Raw genomic sequence first — 18,657 nt, 5'->3', positions numbered from 1 at the left:
TTTTACAGACGGATGATGCACTGAGTTTATGTGCGAAACATTTTTGTAATAAACCATGGATTTTTTATGTGTTTGATGGAACCTGCTGATTACCGATATGTGTATATATATATATATATATATATATATATATATCTATATATACTATATATATATATATATATATTATATAGATATGATATATATATATATATATATTTTATATATATATATAACTGAATCATGAAAGTTTAGGAACATGATAAATCCATAAATAAAGATATATTTTTCCTTCGTGGCATATATCTTTATATATATATATATACTATATATATATATATATATATATATATATATAATAAAACTGTGTTACGGGGGTCCCTTACGTACCCATCTGTCACAGTTGCACTGAACTGTGTTGGGTTCTTTAACCAACCAACCTACTACTTAAAGAGGATGACCTTCGTTAGCAAGTGATAACACAAGTAAAATCATAACAATTTATTTAACACTATGGTAATTAGGATCAATTTAACACAGAGGGTATGCAAATGACATAAACAGCTTTCATGCTACATCTAAGCAACACTGGCATATAGGTGCTGAATGACGAGCCCGTCTTGGCCCATCCACTAGAGCTGTGAGCTGTGATCCACTGCAGGTTGCATAAGTGGTGCCACGGACCCCACAGGAATCGTAGACAACTTGCACTCAGAAGCTCGAACTGTGGTGTGTGTACTGCACCCAAAATGGTCACTGGAACAAAATACAGCACTCGCATAATCAGGTCCATTCGCAGTGTTGGGTCCCCGTACGTTAAGAGATATATTAAGAAATACCACACAGGTAACAGCAACAGTACCACACAGGTAACAATACCACACAGGTAACAGCAACAGTACCACACAGGTAACAACCACACAGGTAACAGAGTTTTCCCAAGTTCACGAAGCATGGGAGCACCCAAAATCATGTAGCGTTGGACAGAGAAAGACCCTGACCACTCAGTTCCAGTGTCGAAGAGTCTCAAGAAACCTGGCTGCCTAATAAACATTAACGAGCCCAGTAACCACCGACACGCTAGTTACAAACTTGAAATGTATTCAGCGGTATAATTGGAACATTATACAGTAATTATAATATTAAATGTGACACCATCGAACCCATATGGTGTAATCCTTTTACGTCTGATGTGATTAAGACTGTCAATATAATCAACTGAGCTAAACCCTTAGTGTTTTACCTAAGTACTTACCCAATCTGTAAGGAAGGCCCTCGGCCGTAATTTTGTATATGATCGCCCCCCATTATCAAGACTATTATCAGATCAGCTTCACTTTCTCCGCCACAGTTGTTCGCTTCCCAGGTTACAAATCACGTTATATCATTAATTGATTTTATATTGGTCACTATTATTGATTGTGAAATCTATACAGACTCATAACAGTGTGTTTATCGTAATAGCGCTCATCGGAAAAGTGTGTTTAGTGAAAGCAACTGAAGCTATTGTGTAAGCTTATGAAAGGTATTGTAATTTGTGCAAGTTTTTAACCATAATTGAAACTTGAACTTTAGTTTACAAAGTGACTTTGCATCTACATTTCATTTTCATGTTTTTGTGTGTTCCTTTTGGATTTTACTGCTTTTTCATATTTTGTGTTTACAGTCTCTTAGTTCGATGAACAGTTGGTTGTTTGGCGGCATTGGACTCTAGATGAAACTAGCTTTTTTTGTCAGAACTGCTTCTTGCTCCAAAGTTGCCTGTGAGTTCGGTAGGATGTAAAAGGAAATAGGAGACCTGGTGTCAACCAACCAACTGCGAAAGCACCTCAGTGGCGTGATTGGTATGGTCTTGACCTGCCACCTCGGTGGCCGCGAGTTCGATTCCGTTGAGGTGTTAGAGATGTGTATTTTGGTGATAGAAGTTCACTCTCGACGTGGTTCGGAAGTCACGTAAAGCCGTTGGTCCCGTTGCTGGATAACCAATGGTTGTCCATGCAAACGTAAAAAACACCATACAATAAAACAAACCAACCAACCAACTGCGACGCCAGTCAACCATGGAAGCTCGTGTTAAGGTAAGAGTTTTACATTTGGATATTTGTTATTTCATAAAAAAAAAAAAGTTACATTGGCTGAAGGTCCACAATAATATAGCATGTGAGTATATATATGGTCTTTAATGACTGAAGATGAACCTAGTAAAAGGTTCGAAAGCTTTTAATATCCATTAAAGACCATATACTCACATGGTATATTATTGTGAATCTGCAACCATTGTCACCATTTTCGACACGGAAAACTGTGCCCACAAATGTTACATTGTTGAAGCGACGGAACCTCCGAAGAAAAAATAACGAGAATCTTTCTCAGAATATATCCACAGTTGTATATTCATAACAGATGTTATCCTAGGGTTGGTCTAATTCAGGTACTGTGGACAACTATAATTTCAAGTCAGGCAAAATACTATTTAATATTATATAGACACCAAATTTTTTTATCGTAATTTTTTTATACAACTTCGAGATTTTCCCCCGAAAGTAATTTATAATGCAAAGAAAAAGATTATAATTTATTAATCTGAAAAAAGGAAAAGAAAAAAATGTGATAAATAAATAATAGGATTCATTAGTGGAAAATTTCTGTTTACAATTTTCATAATGAGAATGGGGCATGAAATGTTTATCCCCCTAGTTTTCATTGCCCTCCATTCATCGGGAACCTTTTGAAGATCTAAGTGATCAGTTGTTTCACTTTCACAAGCTAAAAGCATTAGATAATGTAAACTTTTTTCGTTTGTTACATATAGTTATGTTGGTATAGGCGTATGTATGCGTTTCTGGGTGTGTCGTATATATATCGATTCATAATTTTTTGCATACATATGTACGTACTACATATACACACGCACACACACTAAACAGATGTGTGTTTGAACAACACTGTCTAGCTTTTGCCAACTCATTAATAATTTTATAATCAACATTGAGGGGGAGAAACCCGTCCCCCCTACCCGCCCATCCCTGCACTACTCATGTATCTAAGAAAAAGTTTTGGTCATTATCAGACAATCGAGGATTGTATAAGATGCAAACGCTCCTCGGAGGGCAATCAAACGATATCATTCCTCCAGTGCCGAACGAGCCATTCAGATCAACCATGACCACACAGAGAGAAATCCCCGTCACCTACGAAGACCAGGGTCATTTCCTCCATTTTGGAAGGGTGCTACTGGTTAAACCAGGCGAAACGACCCTGCCGATTAGGTAAGAGAATGCCAGTTTAGTTTTTCTTGCGAAACAAAAAAGGATTACTTTCTTATGCGTGTTTGGTTGACTGTTGCACTTAGTAGTTTTCTCTCCATCATTGGCTGCGTAGAGGAAAATAAACGTATTAGCGCGTCCGTGCTTATCGAAGGCGTCGCAGGAATGAGTCTAGTGACGATGCAGAACTGTTGAAACCATTATGGCTCTGCTACAGATAATTATTTAACAATTCAAAATCCAAAATTCCTCGTTATCGTAGTATTGTGAGAAATGAAGCTGCCCTCATCGTCGATCGGGACATAGACAGGATTAGGGAATGGTTTGGGTCTGTGGGGTATGAGACTAAACTCCAGTGAAGCAAAAACACTATTGATTTGATGAACAGATCTCGTACGTATGTCCCACCACATTCTTATAAGGTGGATGGAACTTGGCTGAACGAGTCTTAATCTTTAATTATTCTAGGTGCAATGTTAGCTTTACTTAAGGCTCCTTGCAGCATCCCGTCGGGCCCTAGCTGCAACCCCTTTCATTCCTTTTACTGCACCTCTGTTCCATTTTCATTTTTCTATCTTACTTTTCACCCTCTTTCTAATAGTTGTATCAAGTGAAACCGGGGGGGGGGCGATGTTCTGCTTCATCGCCAGTTTTTTTTTATTTTTTTTTAAATTTTTCTTATTTAGATGGCTTGTTTCTGTTTCCTAATAGTAGTAATAATGACTTGGACCATCGATGGTATCTTGTTTGTCGTTTTTTCATAAGTTGTTTTTCAACAGAAATAGAGGCTTCCTTATCTGTAACAGCATGTTTACTCTCTAAGCGGGTTGCATCTTCCTAGAATGGAGCGCTCTTGGGTGTAATTTTATCATTTTTCCTCTGGAGCAGTATACCACCTGCCCCATAATCAGATGCATCCGTAGCCATGTAAAAAGGTCTATTATAATCTGGGGGAAATCAAAATTGGTGAGGACAATAGTTTCTCTTTGAGTGTTAATTGCTGACTGCTGTTGGAAATCCCATTTAAAATCGGTTACTTTTCTTGTCAGATCAGTCAGAGGTCCTGCGATTACTGAATAATTATATACAAATCGCCTATAATAACAACCAGCCATACCTAGAAACCGTTGAACACCTTTCACTGAGGTGGGCTCAGGAAATTTTTCTATAGCTGAATTCTTATGTACTACTTTTATACCATCCTTTGATACAACAGAATCTAAATATACTAGTTTCTCTTTATAGAAATCACATTTTGCTAACTTTACGTCTAGGTTATACTGCCTTAACCTTTGGAAAACTAGTTCCAACTTCCTAAGATGTTTCTCAAGTGTATGTAAAAAGATAACAAAGTCACCCAAGTTGATAGGTGCGCAACGCAACCCAAAGGGCATCCTTAAAAACTCCAAATGTCTCCTGGAGGTGCTAAATGCGGTACATTGTGTACTACTTTTCTCCAGATGAATTGGATGGAAACCTCTTAACAGATCTAATGATGTAAAATAAGAATATTGACCTAAAACAGACAAATCCACCCTGTGGTAGGGGCGTGAGAATACTACCAGAGTAGGTCTTGCGTGTTGTAAAAGGACAGCTGCTGCCTTGCAGTCTGACTTTTTTAGTAAAAGGCTAGGCCCACCGCCAAATAACTGTGGTAAAAACTGGCTGCATCGCACAGTCTTACTTTGCTAGTTAAAAGGCTAGGCCCACCGCCAATAACTGTGGAAACTGCTGCCCGGCAAAAGGCTAGGCCCACCGCCCCCCCCCCCCCCAATAACTGTGGAAACTGCTGCCCCTGGCCAGTCTTAATTTGTTAGTAAAGGCTAGGCCCACCGCCAATAAACTGTGGAAACTGCCTGCCTTACTTTGTTAGGAAAAAGGCTAGCCCCACCGCCAATAACTGTTGGGAAACTGCTGCCTCGCAGTCCTTACTTTGTTTTTTTTTAGTAAAAGGCTAGGCCCCACCGCCAATAAAACTGTCGGAAAACTGCTGCCTCGCAGTCTTACTTTGTTAGTAAAAGGGCTAGGCCCACCCCGCAAAATGTTGGAAAACTGCTGACCTCGCAGTACTTTGTTAGTAAAGGCTAGGGCCCCCACCGCCAATAACTGTGGAAACTGCTGCTGGCAGTCCTTAATTTGTTAGGTAAAAATCTCCTAGGCCCACCGCCAATAACCTGTGGAAAACGGCTGCCTTGCAGTCTTACTTTGTTAGTAAAAGGCTTGGCCCACGCCAATAAACTGTGGAAAGGCTGCCTGCAGTCTTACTTCGTTAGTAAAAGGCCTGGCCCACCGCCAAATAACGTTGGAAAATGCTGCCTCGCAGTCTTACTTTATTAGTAAAAGGCTGGCCCAGGCCCCCAGCCAATACTGTGGAAACTGCTGCCTCAGTCTTACTTTGTTAGTAAATGGGGGCTAGGCCCACCCGCCAATAACGTTGGAAACTGCTGCCTCGCAGTCTTACTTTGTTAGTAAAAGGCTAGGCCCACCGCCAATAACTGTGGAAACTGCTGCCTGGCAGTCTTAATTTGTTAGTAAAAGGCTAGGCCCACCGCCAATAACTGTGGAAACGGCTGCCTTGCAGTCTTACTTTGTTAGCCAAAGGGTTGGCCCACCGCCAATAACTGTGGAAACGGCTGCCTTGCAGTCTTACTTTGTTAGTAAAAGGCTAGGCCCACGCCAATAACTGTGGAAACTGCTGCCTCGCAGTCTTACTTTGTTAGTAAAAGGCTAGGCCCACCGCCAATAACGTTGGAAACTGCTGCCTCGCAGTCTTACTTTATTAGTAAAAGGCTAGGCCCACCGCCAATAACTGTGGAAACTGCTGCCTCGCAGTCTTACTTTGTTAGTAAAAGGCTAGGCCCACCGCCAATAACGTTGGAAACTGCTGCCTCGCAGTCTTACTTTGTTAGTAAAAGGCTAGGCCCACCGCCAATAACTGTGGAAACTGCTGCCTGGCAGTCTTAATTTGTTAGTAAAAGGCTAGGCCCACCGCCAATAACTGTGGAAACGGCTGCCTTGCAGTCTTAATTTGTTAGTACAAGGCTAGGCCCACCGCCAATGACTATGGACATTGCTACATCGCAATCTTAATGCGTTAGTAAATGGCTAGGCCCACAGCCAATAACTGTGGAAACTGATGCCTCGCAGTCTTACTTTGTTAGTAAAAGGCTAGGCCCACCGCCAATAACAGTGGAAACTGCTACCTCGCAGTCTTAATTTGTTAGTAAAAGGCTAGGCCCACCGTCAATAACTGTGGAAACTGCTGCCTGGCAGTCTTACTTTGTTAGCCAAAGGGTAGGCCCACCGCCAATAACTGTGGAAATGGCTGCCTGGCAGTCTTAATTTGTTAGTAAAAGGCTAGGCCCACCGCCAATGACTGTGGACATTGCTTCATCGCAATCTTAATGCGTTAGTAAATGGCTAGGCCCACAGCCAAATAAACTGTGGAAACTGATGCCTCGCGTCTTACCTTTGTATTAAAAGGCTAGACCCACCGCCAATAACAGTGGAAACTGCTGCTCGCATCTTAATTTGTTAGTGAAATGCTAGGCCCACCGTCAATAACTGTGGAAACTGCTGCCTGGCAGTCTTACTTTGTTAGCCAAAGGGTAGGCCCACCGCCAATAACTGTGGAAACGGCTGCCTGGCAGTCTTAATTTGTTAGTAAAAGGCTAGGCCCACCGCCAATGACTGTGGACATTGCTACATCGCAATCTTAATGCGTTAGTAAATGGCTAGGCCCACAGCCAATAACTGTGGAAACTGATGCCTCGCAGTCTTACTTTGTTAGTAAAAGCTGCCCCACCCGCCAATAACAGTGACTGCTGCCTCGCAGTAAAATTAATTTGTTAGTAAAAGGCTAGGCCCAAACCGTCAATAAATGGAAACCCCCTGCCTGCCTTGGCATTCTTACTTTTGTTTACCAAAAAAAAAGGGTAGGCCCACCGCCATAACTGTGGAAACTGCTGCCTCGCAGTCTTAATTTGTTAGTAAAAGGCTAGGCCCACGCCAATGACTGTGGACACTGCTGCCTCACAGTCTTACTTTGTTAGTAAAAGGCTAGGCCCACCGCCAATAACTGTGGAAACGGCTGCCTTGCAGTCTTACTTTGTTAGCCAAAGGGTTGGCCCACCGCCAATAACTGTGGAAACTGCTGCCTCGCAGTCTTACTTTGTTAGCAAAAGGCTAGGCCCACCACCAATAACTGTGGAAACTGCTGCCTCGCAGTCTTACTTTGTTAGCAAAAGGCTAGGCCCACCGCCAATAACTGTGGAAAATCTGCTTCGCAGTCTTTCTTTGTTAGCAAAAGGCTAGGCCCACCGCCAATAATTGTGGAAACTGCTGCCTCGCAGTCTTACTTTGTTAGCAAAAGGCTAGGCCCACCGCCAATAACTGTGGAAACTGCTGCCTCGCAGTCTTACTTTGTTATAAAAGGCTAGGCCCACTGCCAATAACTGTGGAAACTGCTGCCTCGCAGTCTTACTTTGTTATAAAAGGCTAGGACCAATGCCAATGACTGTGGAACCTGCTGCCTCGCAGTTTTACTTTGTTATAAAATTCTAGGCCCAACGCCAATAACTGTGGAAACTGCTGCCTCGCAGTCTTACTTTGTTATAAAAGGCTAGGACCAATGCCAATGACTGTGGAACCTGCTGCCTCGCAGTCTTACTTTGTTATAAAAGGCTAGGCCCAACGCCAATAACTGTGGAAACTGCTGCCTCGCAGTCTTACTTTGTTATAAAAGGCTAGGACCAATGCCAATAACTGTGGAACCTGCTGCCTCGCAGTTTTACTTTGTTAGCAAAAGGGTAGGCACACCACCAATGACTGTGGAAACTGCTGCCTCGCAGTCTTACTTTGTTAGTAAAAGGCTAGGCCCACCGCCAATAACTGCAGAAACTGCTGCCTCGCAGTTTTACTTTGTTAGCAAAAGGCTAGGCCCACCGCCAATAACTGCAGAAACTGCTGCCTCGCAGTCTTACTTTGTTAGCAAAAGGCTAGGCCCACCGCCAATAACTGCAGAAACTGCTGCCTCGCAGTCTTACTTTGTAGTAAAATGGCTAGGCCCACCGCCAATAACTGCAGAAACTGCTGCCTCGCAGTCTTACTTTGTTAGCAAAAGGCTAGGCCCACCGCCAATAACTGCAGAAACTGCTGCCTCGCAGTCTTACTTTGTTAGTAAAAGGCTAGGCCCACCGCCAATAACTGCAGAAACTGCTGCCTCGCAGTCTTACTTTGTTAGCAAAAGGCTAGGCCCACCGCCAATAACTGCAGAAAACTGCTGCCTCGCAGTCTTACTTTGCTAGCAAAAGGCTAGGACCCACCGCCAATAACTGCAGAAACTGCTGCTCGCAGTCTTACTTTGTTAGCAAAAGGCTAGGCCCACCGCCAATAACTGCGGAAACTGCTGCCTCGCAGTCTTACTTTGTTAGCAAAAGGCTAGGCCCACCGCCAATAACTGCAGAAACTGCTGCCTCGCAGTCTTACTTTGTTAGCAAAAGGCTAGGCCCACCGCCAATAACTGTGGAAACTGCTGCCTGGCAGTCTTACTTTGTTATAAAAGGCTAGGCCCACCGCCAATAACTGTGGAAACTGCTGCCTCGCAGTCTTACTTTGTTAGCAAAAGGCTAGGCCCACCGCCAATAACTGCAGAAACTGGTGCCTCGCAGTCTTACTTTGTTAGCAAAAGGCTAGGCCCACCGCCAATAACTGTGGAAACTGCTGCCTCGCAGTCTTACTTTGTTATAAAAAGGCTAGGCCCACCGCCAATAACTGTGGAAACTGCTGCCTCGCAGTCTTACTTTGTTATAAAAGGCTAGGCCCACCGCCAATAACTGTGGAAACTGCTGCCTCGCAGTCTTACTTTGTTATAAAAGGCTAGGCCCACCGCCAATAACTGTGGAAACTGCTGCCTCGCAGTCTTACTTTGTTAGCAAAAGGCTAGGCCCACCGCCAATAACTGCAGAAACTGCTACCTGGCAGTCTTACTTTTTTAACAAAAGGCTAGGCCCACCACCAATAACTGCGGAAACTGCTGCCTCGCAGTCTTACTTTGTTAGCAAAAGGCTAGGCCCACCGCCAATAACTGTGGAAACTGCTGCCTCGCAGTCTTACTTTCTTATAAAAGGCTAGGCCCACCGCCAATAACTGTGGAAACTGCTGCCTCGCAGTCTTACTTTGATATAAAAGGCTAGGCCCACCGCCAATAACTGTGGAAACTGCTGCCTCGCAGTCTTACTTTGTTAGCAAAAGGCTAGGCCCACCGCCAATAACAGTGAGAACTGCTGCCTCGCAGTCTTACTTTGTTATAATAGGCTAGGCCCACCGCCAATAACTGTGGAAACTGCTGCCTCGCAGTCTTACTTTGTTATAAGAGGCTAGGCCCACCGCCAATAACAGTGAGAACTGCTGCCTCGCAGTCTTATTTTGTTAGCAAAAGGCTAGGCCCATCGCCAATAACTGGTGGAAACTGCTGCTCGCAGTTCTGACTTTGTGATAAAAGGCTAGGCCCACCGCCAATAACTGTGGAAACTGGCCTAGCCACGTCTTACTTTGTTAGAAAAGGCTAGGCCCACCGCCAATAACTGTGGAAACTGCTGCCTCGCAGTCTTACTTTGTTAGCAAAAGGCTAGGCCCACCACCAATAACTGTGGAACCTGCTGCCTCGCAGTCTTACTTTGTTAGCCAAAGGGTAGGCCCACTGCCAATAACTGTGGAAACTGCTGCCTTGCAATCTTACTTTCTCCAAGGTTTATTACAAAAAATGATTGTCTGAATACATTCAAAACAAGTGCTATAAGGTCTAAGGCAGCGACAATGCCAAACCTGTGCTGGCGGCTGTTGTATTCACAGACACTATTACTGTTAATATTAATATTATTCTGTTGGTCGGTTAACTGACTGCAGATAGCAATGTGACCTTGTTACGTCGTCCCCTGTTGTGTTTACGTTTTGCTTAGGTTTCGAACTTGCAGGTTGTGACTTGAAAACAACCATACAAAACTCCTTTCTCTCTCCACCTTCTCATCATCACACTATCATAGTTAGAATGAATTATAATATTACTATTACTTTTATTAAACATGTAGACAGGGACGCCACACCCTGAAGTGAATTTTGCTAAGAAAAGCCACATTAACCCATTGCTTTAATAACCTATATCTATTTACAGATACAAAAGGTTTGCCAATATCATCTACAACTTCGACTACAGGAGAGACGATGTCTGCTTGTTCACTTTTCCCAAAAGTGGGACAGTTTGGACAGCCGGAATCATCTGGGCCATGACGCACATGGAGGAATTGGAGAGAGCAAAGACAGAGAGTCTCAATAACAGAGTTTTCTATGTTGATAATGTGAGTTTAAACAGCGCGCTTTCTCTCTCTCTCTCTCTCTCTCTCTCTCTCTCTCTCTCTGTTATACTGTGCATTCCTCATTTCCTGTCTTTTTGCAGCTAAGCCAGGTATTCACGATCAGGTTTACCTGTCAGTTCACCCACGACCGTCCGATGGATGAGCGTCCAAGAACTGTCAGTCAGACAGTCACCTCGAGGTCATGGCCCTCTAATATGACCTAGCCTTCGTCGTGGCACACTATATGGCAGCGATGGAAGCCACTGGCTGATGAGGAGGTGGAGCTACATAGACTAGCTGCTGCGGCAATTCACTTAAATATAGGAAAAAAGCAAAAAGGCACAACAGAGTATGGTATAAATATTGCGTATTAAAGAGAGATGTCTATTCTCATAAAATACTAAAGATTAAGGTTAAATCAGAACTGGGGGTTGGTTCAGTTATTCATGAAATGGATCGGGAAGCCTTCTTTCACTAATAACGCCTTTCATAAAAAGGCAGGACGCTGGCCTAGGCCTATACCAAATTGTCTATCACTTGGAAGTTTTTTTTTTTTCATAAGGTTTGGACTCACATTGGTCTACAGATTGCGCCACTAGGTCTAACAATGAAATGAATTAGGCCTAGTTTATTCATATTCTGGTCCGAGCAGCTGAGATCCTTCCAGGGCGAAATCCAGCATGCGATCGCCTGTCGGCAGGTCATAAGAACTTTGGTTAATTCCATCAGCTCATCCATTCTGGCGAGTGGACTGACTCCTCCCACAAACTGCCATCTACACGTAAGTCTTAACGTCAGTTTCGATGAACTGACAGGTAAACCTGATCGTGAAGGCCTGGCCTTACACAGTGTATAGTATACAATGATCTTTTAGCCTCCCTCGAGTAACTGTCTATAGCTTTGTATGTAGTCTTCAATTCAAAGAATGTACTTTGTTGTTCTCCACACTCCAGGATTTTATACAAACTTTCAAAGATCAAGACCACAGGGAGAAGCTGAAAAAGTTGTGTCCAGATGCAAAGGAAGAAGATGGAGTAGTCCTACAGTTGGCAGCCCTGGAAAAAGGACGGCGCATAATATGGAGTCATCTGCCTTTTGATCTCCAGAATCCTGACGTTCTTGATAAGTGTAAAGTTAGTAAATAATAATATGATTTTCCTTGTATAAAAAACGAAAGAGGTTCAAGAATTAAATAGGCTTGTAAGCTCATGGCAATGGTCAAGTGTCCTACCTGTATAAGACCATTGACTTATTGCCTTTTCTTGTCTTGACTTTTATTGTGGCACAACGGAACGTCTAAAGTTTTGGTTTTCCATAATATTCAAGTATCACAACAGAGATTTAGGACTGTGCATAGGATTCTTAAAAGGAAAGGATTTTTAAAAGTAAGGACCAGTTTTTTCGTTTCTTGTTCTTCAAATTTTATCATTAATCTGTTCACTAGCCTATGAATACCTGAACGAAATATCTTCTTACATTTCTTTCCCATTTAGGCCTTGTTCACACAAGGCGGAAACTGCGGTCGCAACTGCACGGGTGCAGATACTGGTAATCGTGCATATTATGGCGCTTACCCACACGGTTTATTGAATATTAACCCTTACAGGAAGGGCTTAGTATATATCAAGCACATCCCTCAGACTGGGCAAACTTCACGGTTGGCCAATTTAAGAAAAAAAAAAACATGAATGGCAAGAGGAAGATATGCAAATTCAGATGCTGTCAAAAAGAAATTCTAAACATTTTTCTGCACCTTCCACGGGAAGATGAAAGTGAATATTTACAACCCTGTTCAGGGCCTCTTTTCTAAGATACTTGTAAAATTGTTTATTTTACCAAGTTATACATGTTTTTTCTAATAATTTATTTTATTTATTTTGTAAAATATAATTATATACAGCTTACACAATGTCATAACGGATAAAAACTAAAATCAGTAACAGATTCTGAGGACAGTATATTTATTGTAAAATATCTATAAGATTGACTGAGATGGGGGAGCTGCAGATACTTTTTGTGAGGTATACATTTTTTGCCTCATATTTCTTTGCACTTTGCAAAATTACAGTTCTATCATAAGAGATGAGCACTAAAACGAACAACAATCCCTGGGTCTATTTATGAGCAAATGAATAGAAAGCCATCAGGGGATAGAGAGGAGCAGAACATTATTCCTTCATCAAGTCTCAAGCACATTGATCTCCCTCTGTCCTGTGCTGAGCTACTACAGTAGCCATAAGTCAAATATTCCCATGGAACCATTTGAAGTGACATGAACATCGTTCCCGCTAAATTCATCCAGATCGTATGGCGCGGAATGTTAATACTCATATGAGTTAGCCCGCCCATTGCTCAAAACTTGTTATAGATCCTCATATGATCATGCCCATCCAAATAAGGGTTAATATGGAAGTGGAGGAAATATATATTATATATATATATAATATACTATATAATATACAATATATATATATATATATAGATATAATATATATATATTTATTATATATTATTATATTATATATATGATATATATATATATATGTATTAAATATATAATAAATATATATTTATATATATATATATATATCTATATATATTGTGACGAAGTGCCAAGTATCTGGTTACTACACTTACCATTCATTTATTGTTACCTCACAAAAGCCAGACACCTGAACCCTCATCACAGGTACTAAACGACTGAATACTCTAAAGGCAACAGTGATCCCTTAACAACTTACCAGTATTGCAGAAAATCAGACTAAGTTCATCAAAACAGGTGTGAGGTAATCTTGTAAGTAATTAAATTAATCAAAGGGCATCACTCCATCAACAACTTTAAAAGTCTAAGTATTTCCCTGATTTCAGAAGTCTAAGTACTTCCCTGGTTCTAAGTCACTGCAAGTTAATGAAGGAAAACAGATCAATCACCACTCTATGTTTCTACCTAACATCAATATAATCAAATGCAAATATACTGGTTAGAAATGAAAACACTTATAAAAATTTTAAATACAAAAATTTATTATTAAACTCAAAATTTATAAGTGAAATTCACAATATCAGAGAAAATTACTGTTATTTGAAAACAAAGTAAAGTTTAATTAATTCTTGAATCAGTTAAGTAAAATTAAATCAAAATTAATTTATCACAAAATTCAAGAAAATTAATTCAATCAAAATTCAAGTGTTAGGCAATAATTGAAATTTGGAAATTAATTAATTCGCAAGTGCTAAACAATAATAAAACTTGAAAAGAATTCTAAGTAAATGCAAATTATTTCACAAGTGTTTAATTTAATTAAATGTGCAATGATTAACTAATGAAAATAACTAAGTCAATTAAATTGTGAATGCAAATGAAAATACAGAAAAATATGGACAATACCAAAATTTCAAAAAGTATTAATCACTCAGAATATAAAAAAAAAGGCATACTTCAATAAGAAAATGGACAAATGCACAAAACATAAAAATCACTTCAAACGAATAAACACAAAGTGTAAATCTTTTCACTCAAAACATTGTAACCATTAGTTATCAGTTTTTACCAAACCTATGTAACCATCAGTTATTAGTTTTTACCTAACCACTGTTCCTATCAGTTATTAGTTATTAGTTCTTACCAAACCTCTGTTCCTATCAGTTATTAGTTGCCACTAATAAAAAAAATAACACAATTTATACCCTGGTAATACCAACTTCTTTCTTTCTTTACTGCAGCTTGTTTCACACTTTCACAAAACCAGGCGCCGTTACAACAACAATGTTTGTTCAGATTCCACAAAAAACACTAAATAACACTAAATAAACTCTAAGAAACATCAAATCCGAAATTCTCAAATTACGAGTGACCATTCAATAAGTACGAAATCGTTACGTTACTTTAAAATCAAAAGTGTTATGCGATGGAGAGAGAGGGAGAGAGAGAGAGGGAGATGTGATCGCTTTGAGAATCTACGCCCAAATAAAAAAACTTCTCCCTTACTGAAGCTGGACAGGGGAGATGACACAAAACGTTTTGGGCAATAATTCTTTCTAGGAGCTTCGAAATCTTACGCAACTTTACATACAAAATGTGTAATCTGCACGTGGCACTCGGCAAAGACATACGCGTACGAGACCAGTCTGTTAAAAAAAGACACGTACTCGACTTGATCGACCGAAGCAGAAGTCCCTTATCATACGCGATGACAGAATCCCAAAACACAATGAAGACTCGAGCTCTCTTATCAAACGTGTTGACAGATTTTGAAAAACAACTCTAGCTTTGAACGGACAAGATATGTTCTCTCTCTTTCTACATTCACATTATATATTCTTTTTATATATTATGTTATGCGAAATCTAAACACACATTTAAAACATCATATCTCCTGAGCTAGCTAGACATCTGAAAAATGTGCACCAATCTTATACATAATATTTTATACAGTCAAAGAGGGGATATATGCATTTTGACAGTAGCAATAGATATAATATATATATGTATATATATAGAAATGTATAATATATATATATATATGTATATATATATATATATATATATATATCATATATATATATATATATATATCTATATATCATATATGTGTATGTATATATATATATGTTTTATGTTATCTATATATATTTTCATATAGAATATATAAGTATACTATATATATATATATATATATATCTAGGATGTCGAATCCTGAACTCTTGAGTATTTGTACACATGCCTCAAGGTGTAAGAATACTATTTAAAATACACATTTTTCTATCCTTACCTTAATAACCCTAGCATCCTTTCTAATAACACTTGAGTCATTCACATTAAATACCTATCACCTAATTTAAAAAATCACGACTCTACCACTCCCCTTATGTTGTCCTGAATTGTAGTTTGGTTGGTCCTCACGTTTCTAGTCATTCTGTTATTATCTTTTGAGCTGATTAGGTAGTCATTTTAGTATTTGTAAGTTAGCCTCTTGTTAAAGAGTTCTACTTTTCTGTGAATTTATATTTGTATTTTTATAGGTTTAGTCTATGTTAATGTTTTTTGTAATAGAAATATTTTTACTTCCAGACTGATGGTATGTGCCAATGTCTTGGGGCACGAAACGTCTCAATAAACTAATCATGTGAGATATATTGCTGGAACCCTTGTTGGAATGTATAACTGTCTGGCCGCCATCATTATATATGTATATATATATATATATATATATATATATATATATATATATATATATATATATATATATCTCCTATCATGTCTGCATGCCGGGTATTAGTTTCATGTTAGAAGTAGCTAAAATCCACCTAATTTGAGAGTTCAAACACAAGAAAAACCTTCTAAAAATGCTTATAACTGAATATTATAGAATTTTATAATAGTTTTATCACAAAAAGTGCATTAGTCACGAAAATGGTATGGAAATTCAGTAATTTGTTAATATTTCTCAATTAAAAATGCCGCGAATTGGCGAATTACCCACGAATAACAGATAGATATGGTCCACGGAGAAATCAGTGAATAGGCAAGTCCGCGAATCTCAAGTACACGAATACGGCGGCGTCGACTGTGTGTGTGTATGTGTATATGTATATGTATATATATATATATATATATATATATATATATATATATATATATATATATATATCAAGCTACAAATGTCCTTTAATATCTAATTCGCTCGCTCTACCTCGGAATTGATATATTTTTATATATGCTTAACCAAAGGGGAATTCTTAGGCGACCATAGAATTGCCGGCCGACGGGCACGAACCATCGACATCTTCAATTCCCGGTGGCGGGGTGGCTAAGGCTTCACTGCCAGTCCTGGAATTGAAGATGTCGATGGTTCATGCCCGTCGGCCGGCAATTCTATTGTCGCCTAAGAATTCCCCTTTGGTTAAGCATATATGAAAATATGTCAATTCCGAGGTAGAGCGAATTAGATATTAAAGGACATTTGTAGCTCGATATGTGTATATGAATCACGGTAATGTGATATGACTTATATATTATTATATAGTATATATATATATATATATATATTATATAATATTATATATTATATATATGTATACATATAATATATATACATACATATATATATATATATCTATATATATATATCTATCATATATCATATATATATATATATATATCTATAATACTATATATATATATATTATATATATTGTATAAATATATTTTATATACATACATATATATATATATATCTAATATATATATATATTATCTATATAGTTAATATATAATATATATTTATTTAAGTATATACATATATATAGCATATATATATATATATATATATATTTATATTTATATATTATATATATATATATATTATATATATATAAGGGGAGTGGTAGAGTCGTGATTGTTTAAATTAGGTTATTATTGGTATTTAATTGTGAAATGATCTCAAGTTTTGTTTTAGCAAAATGGAATGCTTGGGTTGTTAAGGTAAGGATAGAAAAATGTGTATTTTCAATAGGAATCTTACACCTTGAGGCATGTGTACAAATACTCAAGAGTTCAGGATTCGACATCCTAGATCCCGTCCTATAGTTGACTCCCACGTGACTATAATAACGGACTTGCAACATATCCGTGGTGAGCCAATATAAGTACCAAGGCTCTTGGGCATTCATATTTATAGATTACATTGGATAACATAAAATCTTGATGCGAATCCTTATAATGGAAGAGATAAGTATAAGCTGGAAGATTTTATATTATCCAATGTAATCTATAGATATGAATACCCAAGAAGCCTTACTACTTATATTGGCTCAACCAGGAGATTGTTGCAAGTCCGTTATCATGGTCACATGGGACTCAGCTATAGTATACGGGATATAGCATATCGAACCCCGAACTTTCGAGTATTCGAACACATGCCTCAAAGTGTAAGATTCCTATTGATAAAACACATTTTTCCATCCCTACCTCAACAACCCAACCATCCCATCACGGGATGGGATGGTCAGCTCCTTTTAAGTCACTCTGCCCTTCCCCTTTAACCTAGTCTTTTAGTGTTTATTAGTTAGCTTCTCATCAAAAAGCTCTACTTTTCTGTGAATTTATATTTGTTTTTTATTGTTTTGATTTAGTTTGATATTTTTGTACTAAATTTTTTTTTCAATTCTAGACAGATGGTGTGCCTATGTCTTGGGGCATGAAACTAATCGTGTGAGCTGTTGCCCTGTTGGAACTCCTGTTTTAATATATATATATATATATATATATATATATATATATATATATATATATATATATATATATATATATATATATATATATATATATATATGTATATATTAAATAATGTTTTTGTGTGTCCACAGACCTGTCAGTGTTAACATGCTTTTTGTTGAGAATAATTTACATTCATGAAGGCAGGATACAAATGTGAAGAGGGTAAACTTTGAAATTCGGCAAAAGGGATTAAAATTCGATAAAAAGGAAAGATAACTTATCTGAAAATTTGTCCTTGGTTGATCACAGCAGAAACTTGCGTGTCTATTACTTTTCTCTCTCCTTCCTTTTCTAAATTAGAAGCTCAAACAGGTTTTCCAAAACAGGTCGTTTCTGTGATTCGTCACCCAAAGGACAATTTGTTTTCTCGATACATTTACTACAACAAGTTTGGAGGTGCCAGTCTTCAGTTTGTAGCGGAGACATTTTTTAAGTGGAGAGCAGTCCACGGAAGTCACTGGCATCACATCAACGAGAACTTGGAAAAGGAGGACCATCCCAACTTGCACATCATGTTCTACGAGGACATGAAAGCGGACATCATGGCTGAACTGAAGAAACTGAACGTGTTTTTGGAGACGAATCTTACCGAGGATCATCTGAAAAAGTAAATAACTGCATTGCTTTCTTGATGTTCTCCTGTCGAATACTCTGAGAATATATACGGTAACTTCTTCAAAATAAGTAGACTGCCTTGATTTTGAATGTTGCTATAGCAGAAATGAGTGAGGTAGGTTGCCCACTAGAGTTGAAAGATAGTCAGAAAGTAATGTGAGGTAGA

General features: G+C 38.6%; 1 protein-coding gene across 1 annotated transcript; it reads left to right on the top strand.

Annotated features, from left to right (window-relative positions):
* Nucleotides 1–3,089: 3,089 nt before the first annotated feature.
* LOC135225108 (luciferin sulfotransferase-like) lies at nt 3,090–18,487 on the top strand. The gene is made up of 4 exons (XM_064264364.1): nt 3,090–3,248; nt 10,417–10,600; nt 11,551–11,730; nt 18,203–18,487. The coding sequence occupies exons 1-4, from the start codon at nt 3,142–3,144 to the stop codon at nt 18,485–18,487; spliced, it is 756 nt and encodes a 251-aa protein (XP_064120434.1). The 5' UTR covers nt 3,090–3,141.
* Nucleotides 18,488–18,657: the final 170 nt, after the last annotated feature.

Source organism: Macrobrachium nipponense, chromosome 12 (genome assembly GCF_015104395.2).
Source record: "Macrobrachium nipponense isolate FS-2020 chromosome 12, ASM1510439v2, whole genome shotgun sequence".
Lineage (NCBI taxonomy): Eukaryota > Metazoa > Arthropoda > Malacostraca > Decapoda > Palaemonidae > Macrobrachium > Macrobrachium nipponense.
This window is presented reverse-complemented; position numbering and strand designations above follow the sequence as displayed.

Excerpts from the sequence above, each read along its gene's own strand:
- LOC135225108 (XM_064264364.1), top strand. The coding sequence starts at position 3,142 with ATGACCACACAGAGAGAAATCCCCGTCACCTACGAAGACCAGGGTCAT. Across the intron at positions 3,249-10,416 it reads GAAACGACCCTGCCGATTAG|ATACAAAAGGTTTGCCAATA; the intron begins GTAAGAGAATGC and ends ATCTATTTACAG. Across the intron at positions 11,731-18,202 it reads ACGTTCTTGATAAGTGTAAA|GTCGTTTCTGTGATTCGTCA; the intron begins GTTAGTAAATAA and ends TTTCCAAAACAG.